General features: G+C 40.0%; 1 protein-coding gene across 1 annotated transcript in view; it reads right to left on the reverse strand.

The window, feature by feature from the left end:
• Nucleotides 1-23,887, reverse strand: part of LOC115132517 (copine-9-like) — a 94,586-nt gene that overhangs the window by 14,547 nt on the left and 56,152 nt on the right. Inside the window, exons 8-15 of the mRNA XM_065020896.1 lie at nucleotides 14,525-14,628; nucleotides 14,197-14,301; nucleotides 13,423-13,464; nucleotides 13,260-13,335; nucleotides 11,400-11,453; nucleotides 11,208-11,269; nucleotides 10,892-10,938; nucleotides 9,110-9,291 (exon numbers count right to left, since the gene is read on the reverse strand). Coding sequence (XP_064876968.1) covers nucleotides 9,110-9,291; nucleotides 10,892-10,938; nucleotides 11,208-11,269; nucleotides 11,400-11,453; nucleotides 13,260-13,335; nucleotides 13,423-13,464; nucleotides 14,197-14,301; nucleotides 14,525-14,628 — 672 coding nt within the window. The remainder of the gene's footprint in view (nucleotides 1-9,109; nucleotides 9,292-10,891; nucleotides 10,939-11,207; nucleotides 11,270-11,399; nucleotides 11,454-13,259; nucleotides 13,336-13,422; nucleotides 13,465-14,196; nucleotides 14,302-14,524; nucleotides 14,629-23,887) is intronic.

Here is a 23,887-nt window from a genome sequence, read left to right on the forward strand (position 1 = left end):
CTCTAATCTGATACATGATACATGATACTAGAGGTGTTTTACTCTAATCTGATACATGATACTAGAGGTGTTTTACTCTAATCTGATACATGATAACAGAGGTGTTTTACTCTAATCTGATACATGATACAATACATGTTTTACTCTAATCTGATACATGATAGAGGTGTTTTACTCTAATCTGATACATGATAGAGGTGTTTTACTCTAATCTGATACATGATAACAGAGGTGTTTTACTCTAATCTGATACATGATACTGGATGTTTTATGATACATGATACAATAAATGAGAGTGTTTTACTCTAATCTGATACATGATACTAGAGGTGTTTTTACTCTAATCTGATACATGATACTGGAGGTGTTTTACTCTAATCTGATACATGATACTGATACTATAAGGTGTTTTACTCTAATCTGATACATGATACTAGAGGTGTTTTACTCTAATCTGATAATCTGATACATGATACTAGAGGTGTTTTACTCTAATCTGATACATGATACATGATACTAGAGGTGTTTTACTCTAATCTGATACATGATACTAGAGGTGTTTTACTACTAATCTGATACATGATAACAGAGGTGTTTTACTCTAATCTGATGCATGATAACAGAGGTGTTTTACTGATAATAACTGATACTAGAGGTGTTTTACTCTAATCTAATCTGATACATGATACATGATACTAGAGGTGTTTTTACTCTAATCTGATATGATAACATGATATACATGAGAGGTGTTTTACTCTAATCTGATACATGATACAATAAATGTTTATTCTAATCTGATACATGATGTTTTACTCTAATCTGATACATGATAACAGAGGTGTTTACTCTAATCTGATGTTTTACATGATACATACTAATGATAATCTGATACATGATAGGTGTTTTACTCTAATCTGATGCATGATAACAGAGGTGTTTTACTGTAATCTGATGCATGATAACAGATACTAGAGGTGTTTTACTCTAATCTGATACATGATACTAGAGGTGTTTTACTCTAATCTGATACATGATACTGGAGGTGTTTTACTCTAATCTGATACATGATACAATAAATGTTTTACTCTAATCTGATACATGATAGAGGTGTTTTACTCTAATCTGATACATGATAACAGAGGTGTTTTACTCTAATCTGATGCATGATAACAGAGGTGTTTTACTGTAATCTGATACATGATACATGATACTAGAGGTGTTTTACTCTAATCTGATACATGATACAATAAATGTTTTATTCTAATCTGATACATGATAGAGGTGTTTTACTCTAATCTGATGCATGATAACAGAGGTGTTTTACTGTAATCTGATACATGATACTAGAGGTGTTTTACTCTAATCTGATACATGATACTAGAGGTGTTTTACTCTGATCTGATACATGATAGAGGTGTTTTACTCTAATCTGATGCATGATAACAGAGGTGTTTTACTGTAATCTGATACATGATACATGATACTATAGGTGTTTTACTCTAATCTGATACATGATACATGATACTAGAGGTGTTTTACTCTAATCTGATACATGATACTAGAGGTGTTTTACTCTAATCTGATACATGATACTAGAGGTGTTTTACTCTGATCATATACATGATAGAGGTGTTTTACTCTAATCTGATACATGATAACAGAGGTGTTTTACTCTAATCTGATACATGATACAATACATGTTTTACTCTAATCTGATACATGATAGAGGTGTTTTACTCTAATCTGATACATGATAACAGAGGTGTTTTACTCTAATCTGATACATGATACTAGAGGTGTTTTACTCTAATCTGATACATGATACATGATACTGAGAGGTGTTTTACATGATACTAATCTGATACATGATACAATAAATGTTTTATTAATCTAACATGATACTGAACAATCTGATACATGATAACAGAGGTGTTTTACTGTAATCTGATGGTGTTTTACTGTAATCTGATACATGATACTAGAGGTGTTTTACTCTAATCTGATACATGATAACAGAGGTGTTTTACTCTAATCTGATGCATGATAACAGAGGTGTTTTACTGTAATCTGATACATGATACAGAGGGTGTTTTACTCTAATCTGATACATGATACTAGAGGTGTTTTACTAATCTGAGATACATGGTGTTTTACTCTAATCTGATACATGATACTAGAGGTGTTTAACTAGAGGTGTTTACTCTAATCTGATACATGATAAAAGGTGTTTTACTGATACATCGATACTAGAGGTGTTTTACTCTAATCTGATACATGATACTAGAGGTGTTTTACTTAATCTGATACATGATACTGAGGTGTTTTACTGATACATGATACATGATACTAGAGGTGTTTTACTCTAATCTGATACATGATACTAGGTGTTTTACTCTAATCTGATACATGATACTAGAGGTTTTACTCTAATCTGATACATGATACTGGAGGTGTTTTACTTAATCTGATACATGATATCTGAGGTGTTTTACAATGATACTGATACATGATACTGAGGTGTTTTACTCTAATCTGATACATGATAACAGAGGTGTTTTACTGTAATCTGATACATGATACTAGAGGTGTTTTACTCTAATCTGATACATGATACTGGAGGTGTTTTACTGTAATCTGATACATGATACTAGAGGTGTTTTACTCTAATCTGATACATGATACTGAGGTGTTTTACTGTAATCTGATACATGATACTAGAGGTGTTTTACTCTAATCTGATACATGATACTAGAGGTGTTTTACTCTAATCTGATACATGATACTGGAGGTGTTTTACAATCTGATACATGATACTAGAGTGTTTTACTGTAATCTGATACATGATACTGGAGGTGTTTTACTCTAATCTGATACATGATACTGTAATGATACAGAGGTGTTTTACTCTAATCTGATACATGATAACAGAGGTGTTTTACTCTAATCTGATACTGATACATGAGGTGTTTTACTCTAATCTGATACATGATACAGAGGTGTTTTATAATCTGAGAGGTGTTTTACTCTAATCTGATACATGATACATGATACTAGAGGTGTTTTACTCTAATCTGATACATGATACTAGAGGTGTTTTACTCTAATCTGATACATGATAACAGGTGTTTTACTCTAATCTGATGCATGAGTTTTACTGTAATCTGATACTAGTGTTTTACTCTAATCTGATACATGATACATGATACTAGAGGTGTTTTACTCTAATCTGATACATGATACTAGAGGTGTTTTACTCTAATCTGATACAATAAATCTGATACATGATACAATAAATGTTTTACTCTAATCTGATACATGATAGAGGTGTTTTACTCTAATCTGATGCATGATAACAGAGGTGTTTTACTCTAATCTGATGCATGATAACAGAGGTGTTTTACTCTAATCTGATACATGATAGAGGTGTTTTACTCTAATCTGATACATGATACTGGAGGTGTTTTACTCTAATCTGATACATGATACAATAAATGTTTTACTCTAATCTGATACATGATAGAGGTGTTTTACTCTAATCTGATGCATGATAACAGAGGTGTTTTACTGTAATCTGATACATGATACATGATACTAGAGGTGTTTTACTCTAATCTGATACATGATACAATAAATGTTTTATTCTAATCTGATACATGATAGAGGTGTTTTACTCTAATCTGATGCATGATAACAGAGGTGTTTTACTGTAATCTGATACATGATACTAGAGGTGTTTTACTCTAATCTGATACATGATACTAGAGGTGTTTTACTCTGATCTGATACATGATAGAGGTGTTTTACTCTAATCTGATGCATGATAACAGAGGTGTTTTACTCTAATCTGATACATGATACTGGAGGTGTTTTACTCTAATCTGATACACGATACTAGAGGTGTTTTACTCTAATCTGATACATGATACTGGAGGTGTTTTACTCTAATCTGATACATGATACTGGAGGTGTTTTACTCTAATCTGATACATGATACTAGAGGTGTTTTACTGTAATCTGATACATGATACTAGAGGTGTTTTACTCTAATCTGATACATGATACATGATACTAGAGGTGTTTTACTCTAATCTGATACATGATACTAGAGGTGTTTTACTCTAATCTGATACATGATAACAGAGGTGTTTTACTCTAATCTGATGCATGATAACAGAGGTGTTTTACTGTAATCTGATACTAGAGGTGTTTTACTCTAATCTGATACATGATACATGATACTAGAGGTGTTTTACTCTAATCTGATACATGATACTAGAGGTGTTTTACTCTAATCTGATACATGATAGAGGTGTTTTACTCTAATCTGATACATGATAACAGAGGTGTTTTACTCTAATCTGATACATGATACAATAAATGTTTTACTCTAATCTGATACATGATAGAGGTGTTTTACTCTAATCTGATGCATGATAACAGAGGTGTTTTACTCTAATCTGATGCATGATAACAGAGGTGTTTTACTCTAATCTGATACATGATAGAGGTGTTTTACTCTAATCTGATACATGATACTGGAGGTGTTTTACTCTGATACATGATACAATAATGATACATGATAGAGGTGTTTTACTCTAATGTTTTACTCTAATCTGATACATGATAACAGAGGTGTGTTTTACTCTAATCTGATGCATGATAACAGAGGTGTTTACTAATCTGATAATGATAACAGATACAATGATACATGATACTAGAGGTGTTTTACTCTAATCTGATACATGATACAATAAATGTTTTATTCTAATCTGATACATGATAGAGGTGTTTTACTCTAATCTGATGCATGATAACAGAGGTGTTTTACTGTAATCTGATGCATGATACTAGAGGTGTTTTACTCTAATCTGATACATGATACTAGAGGTGTTTTACTCTGATCTGATACATGATAGAGGTGTTTTACTCTAATCTGATACATGATAACAGAGGTGTTTTACTCTAATCTGATACATGATACTAGAGGTGTTTTACTCTAATCTGATACATGATACTGGAGGTGTTTTACTCTAATCTGATTCATGATACTAGAGGTGTTTTACTCTAATCTGATACATGATACTGGAGGTGTTTTACTGTAATCTGATACATGATGCTAGAGGTGTTTTACTCTAATCTGATACATGATACTGGAGGTGTTTTACTCTAATCTGATACATGATACTAGAGGTGTTTTACTCTAATCTGATACATGATACTGGAGGTGTTTTACTCTAATCTGATACATGATACTGGAGGTGTTTTACTCTAATCTGATACATGATACTGAGGTGTTTTACTCATGATAGAGGTGTTTTACTCTAATCTGATACATGATACTAGAGGTGTTTTACTCTAATCTGATTCATGATACTGGAGGTGTTTTACTCTAATCTGATACATGATACTGGAGGTGTTTTACTCTAATCTGATACATGATACTGGAGGTGTTTTACTCTCATCTGATATCAAATAAAATCTATTTGTCACATACACATGGTTAGCAGATTTTAATGCGAGTGTAGTGAAATGCTTGTGCTTCTAGTGCCGACCATGCAGTAATATCTAACAAGTAATCTAACCTAACAATTTCACAACAACTACCTTATACACGCAAGTGTAAAGGAATAAATAAGAATATGCACATAAAAATATATGAATGAGTGATGGCCGAACAGCATGTCTGTGATGTGTACGACGAGGAACTTAAAACTTTCCACGTTCTCCACTACTGTCCCATCGATGTGGATATGGGGCTGCTCCCTCTGCTGTTTCCTGAAGTCCACGATAATCTCCTTTGTTTTGTTGACATTGAGTGTGAAGTTATTTTCCTGACACCACACTCCGAGGGCCCTCACCTCCTCCCTGTAGGCCGTCTCATCGTTGTTGGTAATCAAGCCTACCACTGCAGTGTTGTCTGCAAACTTGATGATTGAGTTGGGGGTGTGCATGGCCATGCAGTCATGGATGAACAGGGAGTACAGGAGAGGGCTGAGAACGCACCCTTGTGGGGCCCCAGTATTGAGGATCAGCGGGGTGGAGATGTTACCTACCCTCACCACCTGGGGGCGGCCCGTCAGGAAGTCCAGGATCCAGTTGCACAGGGCGGGGTCGAGACCCAGGGTCTCAAACTTAATGACGAGTTTGGAGGGCACTATGGTGTTAAATGCTGAGCTGTAGTCGATGAACAGCATTCTTACATAGGTATTCCTCTTGTCCAGATGGGTTAGGGCAGTGTGCAGTGTGATTGCTATTGCGTTGTCTGTGGACCTATTGGGGCGGGAAGCAAATTGGACTGGGTCTAGGGTGTCAGGTAGGGTGGAGGTGATATGGTCCTTGACTAGACTCTCAAAGCACTTCATGATGACGGAAGTAAATGCTACGGGGCGATAGTCATTTAGCTCAGTTACCTTCGTTTTCTTGGGAACAGGCACAATGGTGGCCCTCGTGTAGCATGTGGAAACAGCAGACTGGGATAAGGATTGATTGAATATGTCCGTAAACACACCAGCCAGCTGATCTGCGCATGCTATGAGGACACGGCTGGGGATGCCGTCTGGGCCGGCAGCCTTGCGAGGGTTAACCCGTTTAAATGTTTTACTCACGTTGGCTGCAGTGAAAGAGAGCCCACAGGTTTTGGTAGCGGGCCGTGTCAGTGGCACTGTATAGTCCTCAAAGCGAGCAAAGAAGTGGTTTAGTTTGTCTGGGAGCAAGACATCGTGGTCCGCGACAGAGCTGGTTTTCCTTGCATTTAAGAGCAGTTGGAGGCCACGGAAGGCTAGTTGTATGGCATTGAAGCTCGTCTGGAGGTTAGTTAACACAGTGTCCAAAGAGGGGCCAGAAGTATACAGAATGGTGTCACCTGCGTAGAGGTGGATCAGAGAATCACCAGCAGCAAGATCGACATCATTGATGTATACAGAGAAGAGAGTCGGCCCGAGAATTGAACCCTGTGGCACCCCCATAGAGACTGCCAGAGATCCGGACAACGGCCCTCCGATTTGACACACTGAACTCTATCAGAGAAGTAGTTGGTAAACCAGGCGAGGCAGTCATTTGAGAAACCAAGGCTGTTTAGTCTGCTGATAAGAATGTGGTGATTGACAGAGTCAAAAGCCTTGGCCAGGGCAATGAATACAGCTGCACAGTATTGTCTCTTACCGATGGAGGTAATGGTATCATTTAGAACCTTGAGCGTGGCTGAGGTATACCTATGACCTGCTCGGAAACTAGATTGCATAGCGGAGAAGGTACTGTGGGATTCGAAATGGTCGGTGATCTGTTTGTTAACTTGGCTTTCGAAGACCTTAGAAAGGCAGGGTAGGATAGATTATAGGTCTGTAGCAGTTTGGGTCTAGAATGTCTCCCCCTTTGAAGAGGGGGATGACCGTGGCAGCTTTCCAATCTTTGGGGATCTCAGACGATGCCGAAGAGAGGTTGAACAGGCTAGTAAATAGGAGTTTCAACAATTTCGGCTGATAATTTTTAGAAAAGAGAGTGTCCAGATTGTCTAGCCTTGCTGATTTGTAGGGGTCCAGATGTTGCATCTCTTTCAGAACATCAGCTATCTGGATTTGGGTGAAGGAGAAATGGGGAGGCTTGGACAAGTTGCTGTGGGGTGTGCAGGGCTGTTGAACAAGGTAAGGGTGGCCAGGTGGAAAGCATGGCCAGCCATAGAAAAATGCTTATTGAAATTCTCAATTATTGTGGATTTATTGGTGGGGAAAGTGTTTCCTAGCCTCAGTGCCGTGGGCAGCTGGGAGGAGGTGCTCTTATTCTCCATGGACTTTACAGTCCCAGAACCTTTGGGAGTTTGTGCTGCAGGATGCAAATTTCTGTTTGAAAAAGCTAGCCTTTGCTTTCCTAACTGCCTGAGTATGCTGGTTCCTAACTTCCCTGAAAAGTTGCATATTGCGGGGGCTATTTGATGCTAATGCCGTACGCCACAGGATGTTTTTGTGCTGGCCAAGGGCAGTCAGGTCTGGAGTGAACCATGGGCTATATCTGTTCCTGGTTCTACATTTTTTGAATGAGGCATTCTTATTTAAGATTGTGAGGAAAGCACTTTTAAAGATTAACCAGGCATCTTCTACTGACGGAATGAGGTCAATATCCTTCCAGGATACCCGGGCCAGGTCGATTGGAGAGGCCTGCTCTCTGAAGTGTTTTACTAGAATCTGGTACATGATACTAGAGGTGTTTTACTCTAATCTGATTCATGATACTAGAGGTGTTTTACTCTAATCTGATACATGATACTGGAGGTGTTTTACTCTAATCTGATACATGATACATGATACTAGAGGTGTTTTACTCTAATCTGATACATGATACTAGAGGTGTTTTACTCTAATCTGATACATGATACTGGAGGTGTTTTACTCTAATCTGATACATGCTACTGGAGGTGTTTTACTCTAATCTGATACATGATACTAGAGGTGTTTTACTCTAATCTGATACATGATACTGGAGGTGTTTTACTCTAATCTGATACATGATATTAGAGGTGTTTTACTGTAATCTGATTCATGATACTAGAGGTGTTTTACTCTCATCTGATACATGATACTAGAGGTGTTTTACTCTAATCTGATACATGATACTAGAGGTGTTTTACTCTAATCTGATACATGATACTAGAGGTGTTTTACTGTAATCTGATTCATGATACTAGAGGTGTTTTACTCTAATCTGATACATGATACTGGAGGTGTTTTACTCTAATCTGATACATGATACTAGAGGTGTTTTACTCTAATCTGATACATGATACTAGAGGTGTTTTACTCTAATCTGATACATGATACTGGAGGTGTTTTACTCTAATCTGATACATGATACTGGAGGTGTTTTACTCTCATCTGATACATGATACTAGAGGTGTTTTACTCTAATCTGATACATGATACTGGAGGTGTTTTACTCTAATCTGATATATGATACTAGAGTTGTTTTACTCTAATCTGATACATGATACTGGAGGTATTTTACTGTAATCTGATTCATGATACTAGAGGTGTTTTACTCTAATCTGGTACATGATGTGTACGTCCTTCTGGGTTTGGGACTGACAGTGTGTCTAATCATAGCAGTGTGTGTGTCTAACCAGAGGGAATGCGTGGGATATCTTTCCATCGGGAGGTAGCTTGGCTCCGAAGCCGTAGGCAGGAAAGAGCTTGTCACTGTCATAGTCCTGGATGATGTCCCCTACAGCCTTCAGGGCCATGGCATACGCATTCATCTGGTACGGGTTCATGTAGTGGAGGGAGGTGGGCTGAGACGGGTCACCTGTCACACAGCACAAAAAATGATTTTATAAAGCCATTTTTACCACCAGCAATTTTCATAGTGCTTTACAGATACCCAGTTTAAAACCCCAAAGAGCAAGCAGTACAAAGCCACAGTGGCTAGTTAAAACAGACACACACATAGCTACAACTGAAATGAAGCTAGATCCATGTCTGATCCCTGCTGATGCATGTAGTGACCTACAGTATATCCCTGTTATTTAATATGTGCATAAATGACCTAAATATACTGTATACACAAACTTATGTGGAGACCACTTAAAGTTAGTGGATCCTGCTATTTCAGCCACACCCGTTACTGACACTAAGGGGCCTGAACCACACAGCCATGCAATCTCCATTGACAAACAGTGGTATTAGAATGGCCTTACTGAAGAGCTCAGTGACTTTCAACATGGCATTCGAGCACACAGCCATGCAATCTCCATTGACAAACAGTGGTATTAGAATGGCCTTACTGAAGAGCTCAGTGACTTTCAACATGGCATCATCATAGGATGCCAACTTCCCAACAAGTCAGCTCGTCAAATTTCTGCCCTGATAGAACTGCCCCGGTCAACTGTAAGTGCTGTTATTGTGATGTGGAAACATATTGGAGCAACAACGGCTCAACCGCAAAGTGGTAGGCCCCTTCAAGCTCACAGAACGGGACCGTCTGAAGTGCGTGGCGTGTAAAAATCGTCTGTCCTCAGTTGCAACGCTCACTACCGAGTTCCAAACTGCCTCAGGAAGCTACGTCAGCATAAGAACTGTTCGCCGGGAGCTTCATAAAATTGGGTTTCCATGTCAGAGCAGCCGTACACAAGCCTAAGATCACCATGTGCAATGCCAAGCATCGGCTGGAGTGGTGTAAAGCTTGCCGACATTGGACATTGTAGCAGTGGAAATGCATTCTCTGGAGTGATGAATCACTCTTTACCATCTGGCAGTGCCAACGACAATACCTGCCCCAATGCATAGTATAAAGTTAGGTGGAAAAGAAATAATAGTCTGGGGCTGTTTTTCATGGTTCAGGCCCCTTAGTTCCAGTGAAGGGAAATCTTAACGCTACAGCATACACTGACATTCCAGACGGATATGTGCTTCCAACTTTGTGGCAACAGTTTGGGGAAGGCCCTTTCCTGTTTCAGCATGACAATGCCCAGTGCACAAAGCGACGTCCATACAAAAATGGTTTGTCGAGATTGGTGTGGAAGAACTTGACTGGCCTACACAGAGCCCTGACCTCAATTCCATCAAACACCTTTGGGATGAATATGAACGCCGACTGCAAGCCAGCCCTAATCGTCCAACATCAGTGCCCAACCTCACTAATGCTCTTGTGGCTGAATGGAAGCAAGTCCATGCAGAAATGTTCCAACATCTAGTGGAAAGCCTTCACAGAAGAGTGGAGGCTGTTATAGCAGCAAAGGGTGGACCAACTCCATATTAATCCCCATGATTTTGGGATGAGATGTTCGACAAGCAGGTGTCCATACTTTTGGTCATGTAGTGTAATTAGTATGCATTTGCATTTGAAATTCATCTACTGTGTGTTTAAATGTTTTAGAAGGCCAATGACCGCCCTGAGCTCCACTTACCATTAGAAGCAGTGAAGTCGATGGCTACTGTGAAGTTGAGTTGTGTCCTGTTGGGAAAGAAGGGGTTGAAAATCATTAAAAAGATAAACTTGATCCAAATTAGAATACTGCCCTCCGAGGACCAAACCTCTTCAACCAGGACGTTGATCAATAGTTTATTGAGCAGTTGTTATATTACTCTTGCCATGACCCTAATTGACTAACTGGTTAGATGAAGCAATGTAAGTCCAAGGCCTGTAATCACGGGGGTTCCCAAGCTGTTTATCCACACAGGCATAGGCTTAATTGACCCTGGGCTAATTAACATTCCACTCACCCGCCTCGGATGAAATCCACAAACGTATATTCCGACTCCACTTTGAAGGACAGCAGTGTTACCTGATGATAGTAGTGATGGGGGCAGGGGGGGGATAGTATGATGACAATAGTGACCCATATAAATCATTACAATGTTGAAGCTGACAGGCAGATAAGCAGAAGGTACTTACCGTGCCAGATAAGTACTTACCGTGCCAGAGTTAATGTATTTCTTTTTCTTGCCCTTCTTTTTCGGATTTAGAACCTGGTTTATGAAAAATAAAAGCATGGATAAGAAAACACAGTAAGTAGTTATTTCAAAAGCAATATGAACTTAAAATGCTTGTGGTAGATATTTTTCATAATGTGTACATGGATGTACACATCTATTCAAGGTACAACATAACAAACAAAACTGAAAGGATATTCATGACAATAGTAACCACATATGCATATACTGGTATACAGCGCATTAGAAAAGTAATCAAACCCCTCGACTTTTTCCATTTTTTTTTTAACGTTACAGCCTTATTCTAAAATGTATTAAAAAGTATTTGTCCCTCAATCTACACAAAATACCTCATTAATGACAAAGAAAAAACAGGTTATGAATTTTTGCAAATTTCTTTTTAAATAATCCAATAAAATATAACATGTCCATATGTATTCAGACCCTTTACTCAGTACTTTATTGACGCACCTTTGGCAGCGATTACAGCCGAAGGTCTTCTTGGGTATGACGCTACAAGCTTGGCCCCCAGTTTCTCCCATTCGTCTCGGTTGAACCTCCAAAGTTCTGTCAGTTTGGATGACAGAGCTTTTCAGGTCTCTCCAGAGATGTTCGGGGTCAAGTCCAGGCTCTGGCTGGGCCAGTTAAGGACATTCAGAGACTTGTCCAGAAGCCACTCCTGCGTTGTCTTGGCTGTTTGCTTGGAGTTGCTGTCCTGTTGGATGGTGAACCTTCGCCCCAGTCTGAGGTCCTGAGCGCTCTGGAACAGGTTTTCATCAATGATCTCATTCTATTTTGCTCCTTTTATCTTTCCCTCGCTCCTGACAAGTCTCCCAGTCCCTGCCGCTAAAAAACATCCCCACAGCATGATGCTGCCACCACCATGCTCAATGTAGGGATGGTGCCAGGTTTCCTCCAGACGTGACACTTGGCCTTCAGGTCTAAGAGTTCAATCATGGTTTCATCAGACCAGAGAATATTGTTTCTCATGGTCTGAGAGTCTTTAGGTGCCCTTTGGCAAACTCCATGCAGGCTATCATGTGCCTTTTACTGAGGAGTGGTTTCTGTCTGGCCGCTCTACCATAAAGGCCTGATTGGTGGAGTGCTGCAGAGATGGGAGAACCTTCCAGATGGACAACCATCTCCACTGAGGAACTCTGGAGCTCCGTTAAAGTGACCATCGGATTATTGGTCACCTCCCTGACCAAGGCCCTTCTCCCCCAATTGCTCAGTTTGGCCGGGCAAACAGCTCTAGGAAGAAGAAGAGTCTTGGTGGTTCCAAACTTCTTCCATTTAAGAATGATGGAGGTCAGTGTTCTTGGGGACCGTCAATGCTGCAGACATTTTTTGGTACCCTTCGCCAGATCTGTGCCTCAACACAATCCTGTCTCGGAGCTCTACGGACAATTCCTTCGTCCTCATGCCTTGGATTTTGCTCTGACATGCACTGTCAACTGTCTGACCTTATATAGACAGGAGTGTGCCTTTCCAAATCAATTTAATTTACCATAGGTGAACTCCAATCAAGTTGTAGAAACATCAAGGATGATCAATGGAAACATGATGCACCCGAGCACAATTTCAAGTCTCATAGCAAAGGGTATGAATACTTATGTAAAGAAGGTATTTCTGTTTTAAAGTTAATACATTTGCCAAACATTCAAAAAACCTGTTTTCGATTTGTCATTATGGGGTATTGTGTGTCGATTGATGAGGAAATTGTTTTATTTAATCAATTTTAGAAAAAGTCTAATGTAACACAATGTGGGAAAAGTCAAGGGGTCTGAATACTTTCCGAATGGACGGTATGCTACTGAAAATGAACAAACATTTGTGGCTCACCTCATAGACATGAAACTGGTTTTGTCCACGTGAGAAATCTCTGTAACTTGTGGTGAACTCACCAATGAAATCATGGCTGTAGGGAAGAATAACTGACGGCATGAGACACATTCACAAAGCATTAGATATTCATGTGGAAATCAAAAAGCGCACAACAAAATACCTTCCATCTCTGTCCCAGTCATACACATCCACCTTCACTGTTCTAGGACGGGAAACAGAAGAAAAAAATATTGGAAATACCCTAAAATGAAAGCTGACAGTCTGCACTTTCACCTCATAGTCATTGTATCATTTCAAATACAAAGTGCTGGAGTACAGAGCCAAAACAACAACAACATGTGTCACTGTCCCAATACTTTCAGAGCTCACAGTATTTCATTTGTTCAACATGACCTTTGACACAACCACCATAGATCTATTCCTTCTAAAGAAAAAGGTGACATTCTGATACATGTTCATGAGAGGTAGGCTTCTGTCTTGTCAACACAACACTGACTCACAGAGACTCCATCAGCATCGTTGACAGTGAATGGTGTGGTAACGTGGTGTGAATACTCTGAGTCAATCCCAATAACACCAGTGCTGGCCCCTAGGAAACCAGGGCCGACTGCTGGCATTATTCTGATCGCCCCAGTGACGTACAGTTGAAGTCATCATTCTGCTGCTCGTACTGTAGAGGTCCCCCATTGGTTCCCCCAGAAAGTGTCCCAATGTTTCAACGTTATTGATACCCTACAACATACCTGACCTGACGAAGGTCCTTGTGTATTGAAACGCTGTCAATAAAGGTAACTGGGAGCATATTCATACACGTTTTTTTATGGACGTGCGTATGACCACAATCCTTTCACACAACATAGTCATAGCTGGGGGTGTGACTATCATTGGTCATGCAACCCAAAGCATACTGTCCCTCTGTCCTCTCCACTCTAACCTGTCATAGTCCCCATTACAGAGGGCCCTCACTGGGATGGTGAAGGGCTGCCACACAGGATTCAGTGTGTTCTTAACCACCTCCGTCTTATGACAGATAGTGAACCTGGAACAGAGTTGAAGAGAACGTTACAGAGAGGAACTCACAATGTGCTTAGGTGATATCACTAGCAATCACTAGAGACAATCCCAAGATGAGGACAAATGATACTCAGAGCTAGAACCGAACCCACAGACTACATTACATACTGTGGTAAAGCATAGGAAAGATGTAGATGAAACTAGACATTACTAGGAAACTAGGACATTTCCTCGGCAGCTACACTCACGTTCCATCCTCGTTACTTCTGTAGAAGACCAGGAAGGGGGCAGACTTCCCAAAAAAGTCTTTCTTGTCCAGTTTGTTGGCACACAGCTGCATGGTAGCAATGTCCTGGAGAAGAACATCAACAGAGAAGCTTTGCATAGCATCTCACCGTAGTACACCATAAACAGCCAACTGGGCACATACTGTACTTGTTGAATCAATGTTGTTTCCACGTCATTTCAATGAAATTACGTTGAACCAACGTGGAACATCAAATAAAATACAATTTGATTTGTCACATGTCCCGAAGACAACAGGTGTAGACCTTACTGTGAAATGCTTACTTACAAGCCCTTAACCAACAATGCAGTTAAGAAAATATTTACTAAATAAACTAAAGTAAAAAAGTGTCTATAATAAAATAACAATAATGTTAATCTGTCTGTAAACAACTGTTGGAAAAATGACTTGTCATGCACAAAGTAGATGCCCTAACCTTGACAAAACTATAGTTTGTTAACAAGAAATTTGTGGAGTGGTTGAAAAACAAGTTTTAATGACTCCAACCTAAGTGTATGTAAACTTCTGACTTCAACTGTACATTGAATTGACGTCTGTGCCCGTTGGGATATATCTCATGGTCAAGTATAACCCTAAAGAATAGTCTTCTGGACAACAGCTCTAAAGTACAACAAATGTTCTGATCTTCAACATTTAAAGCTAGTCGGACAGCATAATAACCACAGGAAACACGTTTAGCTTTAATTGTGATTCCGATCCAACCTCCACTTTAAGTAAAAAAAGTACTTAATGAAAAAGTAACACCATACACTCTTAGAAAAAAATATTATTTGGGGTTCTATATAGAACCTTTTGGTTCTTTTGGTGAGATTAAAGAACCCTTTACTAAAACAGGTTTTTATATAGTATATACTGTATACATACCCAGTGAAGCCAAAGAACGTTGAGAATCCCTCTTAGGAAAAAAAGGTTCTATCTAGAACCTTAAAGGGTTTTTCGGCTGTCCCCATAGGAGAACCCTTTGAAGAACCCTTTCTGGTTGCAGGTACAACCCTTTTGGGTTGCATGTAGAATCATTTTTACAGAGGGATCCACATGGAAACAAAAATGGTTCTACCTGGAACCAAAAAGGGTTATCCTATAGGGACAGCCAAAGCACCCTTCGGAACCCTTTTTTCTAAGAGTGTACCCCAGAGTGTAATGGGGATTTTAGAAATCAACAGCAAACAAAAGCTAACCCAGTCACATCAAACTCAAATGACAGCTAACATTCCCTTTTAATTTGTTTGACATTTATGTCCATATTAATGATGCTGCTGCATGATTTCGCCTGGTCATAAAAACGACGTCCGACACCGTTAGAGTTCTATGGCAGGAGGAAGATCAAATTCAGATTTTTAAACATTGTTGCCAAGGTCTGAGATGAAAACAGCAAGGTTCATAAAAACCTGTGCTGTTGCAAATGAAAAGCTAGAAGCAGGAGAAAATAACAGTGGTTGAACCAACTTGCAGGTAGCCTATCAATAAGCACATTATTTTCCAAGGTATTAAAGTGGAACTGACAGCGTTTTATCTACTTTGCAGATATGAAACAAACATAATCATAATATCAGTAAAAAATAACAAATTCCCAGTTTACGCTTCAAAACGAACTTCATAAGAAGTTAAAAATGTTATATTTGACAAAAAATGCATTGAATTCAACTTCAATTGCGCTGCTTTTGTGTGTTTGAGGGAAAGGCTACTATAATGTTGCAGTCTGGCATCAGTTTTTAAAGCTTGACAACGAATAACCAAATGACTAAATCTGCAACAAAACACCATGCAAAGCAGAAACGTGTAGGCCAATTAGAGCAACATTTGAGCAGTAGCCTAGGCTGGCTACTCAACTACAATATATTTTGAGTGCACCATACAGCAATGCTGAATTCAACGGCACCGGTGATCCCTACAAATCAGTCGGGCTAGACAATCTGGACCCTCTCTTTCTAAAATTATCTGCAGAAATCGTTGCAACCCCTATTACTAGCCTGTTCAACCTCTCTTTCGTATCGTCTGAGATTCCCAAAGATTGGAAGGCTGCCGCGGTCATCTCCCTCTTCAAAGGGGTGACACTCTAGACCCAAACTGCTACAGGCCTATATCTATCCTACCTTGTATCTCTAAGGTCTTCGAAAGCCAAGTTAACAAACAGATTACCTACCATTTCGAATCCCACTTCTCCGCTATGCAATCTGGTTTCAGAGCTGGTCATGGGTGCACCTCAGCCATGCTCAAGGTTCTAAACGATATCATAACCGCCATCGATAAGAAACAATACTGTGCAGCCATATTCATTGACCTGGCCAAGGCTTTCGACTCTGTCAATCACCACATCCTTATTAGCAGACTCGACAGCCTTCGTTTCTCAAATGATTGCCTCACCTGGTTTACCAACTACTTCTCTGATCGATTTGACACACTGAACTCCGAGGGCCTATGTCCGGACCTCTGGCAGTTGCTATGGGAGTGCCATAGGGTTCAATTCTCGGGCCGACTCTCTTCTCTGTATACATCAATGATGCCGCTCTTGCTGCTGGTGATTCTCTGATCCACCTCTACGCAGACGACACCATTCTGTATACTTCTGGCCCCTCTTTGGAAACTGTTAACTAACCTCCAGACGAGCTTCAATGCCATACAACTCTCCTTTCGTGGCCTCCAACTGCTCTTAAATGCAAGTAACACTAAATGCATGCTTTTCAATCGATCACTGCCTGCACCTGCCCGCCCATCCAGCATCACTACTCCGGACGGCTCTGACTTAGAATATGTGGACAACTACAAATACCTAGGTGTCTGGTTAGACTGTAAACTCTCCTTCCAGACTCATATTAAGCATCTCCACTTCCTATATCGCAACAAAGCATCCTTCACTCATGCTGCCAAACACACCCTCGTAAAACTGACCATCCTACCGATCCTCAACTTCGGCGATGTCATCTACAAAATAGCCTCCAACACTCTACTCAACAAATTGGATGCAGTCTATCACAGTGCCATCCGTTCTGTCACCAACGCCCCATACACTACCCACCACTGTGACCTGTACGCTTTCCTTGGTTGGCCCTCGCTTCATACTCGTCGCCAAACCCACTGGCTACAGGTTATCTACAGGTCTCTGCTAGGTAAAGCCCCGACTTATCTCAGCTCACTGGTCACCACAGCAGCACCCACTCGTAGCACGCGCTCCAGCAGGTATATCTCACTGGTCACCCCCAAAGCCAATTCCACCTTTGGTTGCCTTTCCTTCCAGTTCTCTGCTGCCAATGACTGGAACGAACTGCAAAAATCACTGAAGCTGGAGACCCATATCTCCCTCACTAGCTTTAAGCACCAGCTGCCAGAGCAGCTCACAGATCCCTGCACCTGTACATAGCCCATCTGGAAACAGCCCATCTATCTACCTCATCCCCATACAGTATTTATTTATTTATTTATTTATCTTGCTCCTTTGCACCCCAGTATCTCTACTTGCACATTCATCTTCTGCACATCTACCATTCCAGTGTTTAATTGCTATATTGTAATTACTTTGCCACCATGGCATATTTATTGCTTTAACTCCCTTATCTTACCTCATTTACACTCACTGTATACAGACTTTTTGTTTTCTTTTTTTCTACTGTATTATTGACTGTATGTTTTGTTTATTCCATGTGTAACTCTGTGCTGTTGTGTGTCGAATTGCTATGCTTTATCTTGGCCAGATCGCAGTTGCAAATGAGAACTTGTTCTTAACTAGCCTACCTGGTTAAATAAAGGTGAAAAAAATTAAATTAAAAATCCATGCAGTGCAAAACAAATGTAAACAGGTTTTACGTTTAAATGTTACAACAACCTACAGCAACATTTGTTAGTTACTAAATACTTTTTGATTAGGGTCGCACTATATTATGCACATCTGCAAGCATAGCGGCAAAGGCTGAACAAATATGACTTATCTCTTCTTTTGTTTTAATATGTTAAAACGCTGAATTCAGCATCCCATGTACATCAGCGGACTTTATAAAAGGGACATATTTTTTTCAAATAAAACAATTACCAGTTTGGGTCGCAGTTGCCCCTTTATAATGTTTTAAATAGCGTTTGTCTGGCCTGCAAATTCATTGTGTTATTTCAATATGGTCTGTGCGTTGATTGAGTTTGACACCCCTTGGCTTGCGTATTTGGCATGGTCGGGCAGGCAAGTTCCCATTCAGTTGTTAAAAAGTGGGTGGGACAAGCATACATTGGCAGGCAAGCTGCAGAAGGACAAGCAGCCTATTATTTCCTTTTGTTTCAGTGCAATTTGGACGGCAAACTAGCTTAAACATTTTGAGAGGGTTTATCTAATATTCCCTCATTAGATTTTAGCGCATCTTGCTCTGGCTAACATTAGTTGTTGATCTTGTTGTTGTTGATGTGCATAACTGAGAGAGAGCCTACCTTTTCATGATTGTTTGATCAATAGGAATGTGAAGTTCCCAAATGTAATTGGACTCCTGTGGTACTTACATATTTACAGAAATCCATTCAGGTGTTGTGGCTTTTGGTGAATGTGTTGTAATGATCTGAAGTCGCGCTGTGGCTACTGCCTGGAAACACACAGTCCAGTTCAAAGTGAATGATGGCAGGCCCTACTGCCTGGAAACACACAGTCCAGTTCAAAGTGAATGATGGCAGGCCCTACTGCCTGGAAACACACAGTCCAGTTCAAAGTGAATGATGGCAGGCCCTACTGCCTGGAAACACACAGTCCAGTTCAAAGTGAATGATGGCAGGCCCTACTGCCTGGAAACACACAGTCCAGTTCAAAGTTAATGATGGCAGGCCCTACTGCCTGGAAACACACAGTCCAGTTCAAAGTTAATGATGGCAGGCCCTACTGCCTGGAAACACACAGTCCAGTTCAAAGTGAATGATGGAAGGGCCGTGTGTGCACATAGGCCTATTGTAGCTCTGATTGGCTATGGCGCACTGGCCCGTGTCTTGGACAAAACATACTTTTTTATTAGGTTTTATTTATGGCAGTGTCTATTAATTGTCCAAACGCGCAGCAGCTTTACCACTCTAAATTGCTATAGAATTGTAACTAACTGTAACTAATGGGCAGTATATTGTATTGTAAAGAAGTCAGCCAGTGTTGACGTGGGTGATCATTCAAACAAAGAGATGCCTCCCTGGCCACCAGTTCATATTTCTAAACTACTGTATGTTTGCATAATATAATAATACATTCTAAAAACGATGCTGATATTATTTTGTCCATTATTCAATTGTTTATTCAATTATGTTCTTAGCTCAAAGTATTACTATTTAATAGTAGTAGCCATAATTCATAAATGGCACCATGCAGGGTTCTATAAGGAACCATTCAAGTTCAGTCAAGAACCCCTAGGTATAAAAGGGATCTATATAGAATCTTTAGGGGTTCCATTTATGAAACAAGAGATGGAACCCTTATTTGTTTCTATAAGCAACCTTTTCTTCTAAGAGTGTACAGAATTAATCACATTGCATGGAGACTATTTATTTAGCTTGAGGCTCATCAATATGTATGGCTGTTTATGGTCTGTCGGTGGTGGTGTATGCGTTGATCGGTACACTGCTCTGTTTTGGGGAGTAGGACAGATCCCTGGGGAGATGCAACGGGACTGAAGCATGACGTGTGGAGCCACCGTAATGAGCAGAGGCAGAGGGGTCTGACAGCAAGAGAGGGCATCATGGGAAATCCCTTAGCAGCCAGTTTCTCACTGACAGAGTAGTGAGCTCCGCCCACGCTCCTCTACATTTCTAAACTGTCTGTCTGTCTGTCTGTCTGTCTGTCTGTCTGTCTGTCTGTCTGTCTGTCTGTCTGTCTGTCTGTCTGTCTGTCTGTCTGTCTGTCTGTCTGTCTTATAATAAGTCTGGCTGCACATCTGACTGGCTGACTAACTGCAACTTTTGAAATGATATGACTAAACTAAACAAAAACAAGAAGAAACTGTATTATGAAGGCAGGAAATACCAACAATGAGCAGTGAGTCGATTATTGTTATCGATCGATAATGACAAACCTCCTGGCATTGACAACTTAGATGGAAATCTACTGAGGATGGTAGCTGACTATGGCCACTCCTATCTGTCATATCTTTAATCTAAGTCTAGAGGAATGTGTTAGTCCTCAGGTCTGGAGGGAAGCCAAAGTCATTCCGCAACCCAAGAATTGTAAAGCAGCCTTTACTGGTTCTAACAGCCGACCTATCAGCTTGCTGCTAGCTCTTAGTAAACTGTTGGGAAAAATTGTGTTTGACCAAATACAATGCTATTTCTCTGTAAACAAATGAACAGACTTTCAGCATGCATATAGAAGGGCACTCAACATGTACTGCATTGACACAAATGACTGATGATTGGTTCAAATAAATGTATACTAAGAAGATTGTGGGAGCTGTACTGTTAGATTTCAGTGCAACCCTTGATATTATTGACCATAACTTATTGTTGAAAAACCTTAAGTGTTATGGCTTTAAACTTCAGCCGTGAATCCACGATATGGCAATTATCTAATAGAACATGTAGGGTTTTCTTTAATGGAAACTTCTCTAATGTTAAACATTTAAAGTCTGGTGTACTGCAGGGCAGCTCTCTAGGCCCTCTACTCTTTTATATTTTTACCAATGACCTGCCACTGGCATTAAACAAAACCTGTGTGTCCATGTATGCTGATGATTCAACAACTATACAGGTCAGCAACCACCGATAATGAAGTCACTGAAAAATGTAAGAAGGAGTCGGAGTCAGTTTTGGAATGAGTGGCCGGTAATAAACTGGGTCCTGAACATCTCAAAAACGAAGAGATTTGTATTTGGTACAAATCATTCCCTAAGTCCTAGACCTCAGCTGAATCTGTGAATGGTATGGCTCTTGAGCAAGTTGAGGAGACTAAATTACTTGGTGTTACCTTAGATTGTAAGCCGTCATGGTCCAAAAAAAAATAAATATATTTTTTAAACCTTTATTTATATATTTATATATATTGATTCAATGGTTGTAAAGATAGGGAGAGTGCTGTCCGCGATAAAGAGATGCTCTGCTTTTTTGACACCACACTCCACAAAGCAAGTCTTGCAGGCTATAATTGTATCTTATCTTGATTATTGTCCAGTGATATGGTCAGGTGCTGCAAAAAAAAACTAGTTAAGATGCAGCTGGCCCAGAACAGAGCGGCACGTCTTGCTCTTCATTGTAATTAGAGGGCTAATATCAATACTATGCATTTCCAATACATTGTTGCTTATAAAAACAAGAAGTGATGCAGTCAGTCTTTCCTCAACTCTTAGCCAAGAGAGACTCTCTTGGCTAAGAGAGTCTTGTTTTTATAAGCAACAATGTATAGGAAATTCCAAATTGTTTTCATAGCCAAATTACACACAGCACTGAAACACACAATTACCCCACCAGACATGACAGCAGAGGTTTTTTCCCAAGTCTCCAGGTCCAGAACAAATTCAAGGAAACGTACAGTATTATACAGAGCCATTATTGCATGGAACTCCCTTCCATCTCATGTTGCTCAAGAGAACAGCAAACCTGGTTTCAAAAAACAAAGAAGAAGCGACACCTCATGGCACACCGCCTCTTCTCCATGTGACCTACTTGTTGTGTGTATGTACTGACATGTACAGTACCAGTCAAAAGTTTGGACACACTTACTCATTCAAGGGTTTTTCTTTATTTTGTACTATTTTCTACATTGTAGAATCATAGTGAAGACATTAAAACTATGAAATAACACATATGGAATCATGTAGTAACCAAAAAAGTGATAAACAAATCAAAATATATTTTATATTTGAGATTCTTCAAAGTAGCCACTCTTTGCCTTGACAGCTTTGCACACTCTTGGCATTCTCTCAACCAGCTTCATGAGGAATGCTTTTCCAACAGTCTTGAAGGAGTTGCCACATATGCTGAGCACTTGTTGGCTGCTTTTCCTTCACTCTGCGGTCCAACTCATCCCAAACCATCTCAATTGGGTTGAGATCAGATGATTGTGGAGGCCAGGTCATCTGACGCAGCACTCCATCACTCTCCTTGGTCAAATAGCTCTTATACACCTTGGAGGTGTGTTTTGGGTCATTGTCCTGTTTAAAAACAAATGACAGTTCCACTATGCTCAAACCAGATGGGATGGCGTATCGCTGCAGAATGCTGTGGTAGCCATGCTGGTTAAGTGACCTTGAATTCTAAATAAATCACTGAGTGTCACCAGCAAAGCACCCCACACCGTCACACCTCCTCCTCCATGCTTCACAGTGGGAACCACACATGCAGAGATTCTCCATTCACCTACTCTGCGTCTCACCAAGACACGGCAGTTGGAACCAAAAATCTCAAATTTGGACAGGATTCATCAAACCAAAAGGATACATTTCCAATGGTCTAATGTCCATTGCTCATGTTTCTTGGCTCAAGCAAGTCTCTTCTTATTGGTGTCCTTTAGGAGTAGTTTCTTTGCAGCAATTAGACGATGAAATCCTGATTCACGCAGTCTCTTCTGAGCAGTTGATGTTGAGATGTGTCTGTTACTTGAACTCTGTGAAGCATTTATTTGGGCTGCAATCTGAGGAGCAGTTAACTCTAATGAACTTAACCTCTGCAGCAGAGGTAACTCTGGGTCTTCCTTTCCTGTGGCGGTTCTCATGAGAGCCAGTTTCATTATAGCGCTTGATGTTTTTTTTGCGACTGCACTTGAAGAAACTTTAAAAGTTCTTGACATTTTCCGGATTGACTGACCTTCATGTCTTAAAACTTCTTGAGTGTAGGGGGCAGTATTTTCATTTTTTGGCTAAAAAACGTACCCATTTGAAACGGCCTTTCTCAGGCCCAGAAACTAGAATAAGCATATAATTGTCAGATTAGGATAGAAAATACTCAAAAGTGTCCAAAACTGTCAAAATATTGTCTGTGAGTATAACAGAACTGGTATTGCAGGCGAAAACCTGAGGAAAATCCAACAAGGAAGTGCTGTTTTTCCTGAAAGCTCTCTGTTCCATTGGATGCCTTGCCTCCATTTAAAGGGATATCAACCAGATTCCTATGGCTTCCTCAAGCTGTGAACAGTGTTTAGACATAGTTTCAGGCTTTTATTTTGAAAAATGAGTGATAAAGAACCCATCGCGTCTGTGGATGGCTGGGTGCCAGCAGAGTTTTTCATGTGCAACAGTCATTTTCTCTCTCTCGCCTATGGAAGAAGCCACATTCTGGTTGACATATTAACGATTATATATTGTAAAAACAACCTGAGGATTGATTATAAAAAACATTCGACATCTTTCTACACACTTTACGGATACTATTT

The sequence above is a fragment of the Oncorhynchus nerka genome, linkage group LG7 (genome assembly GCF_034236695.1).
Source record: "Oncorhynchus nerka isolate Pitt River linkage group LG7, Oner_Uvic_2.0, whole genome shotgun sequence".
Lineage (NCBI taxonomy): Eukaryota > Metazoa > Chordata > Actinopteri > Salmoniformes > Salmonidae > Oncorhynchus > Oncorhynchus nerka.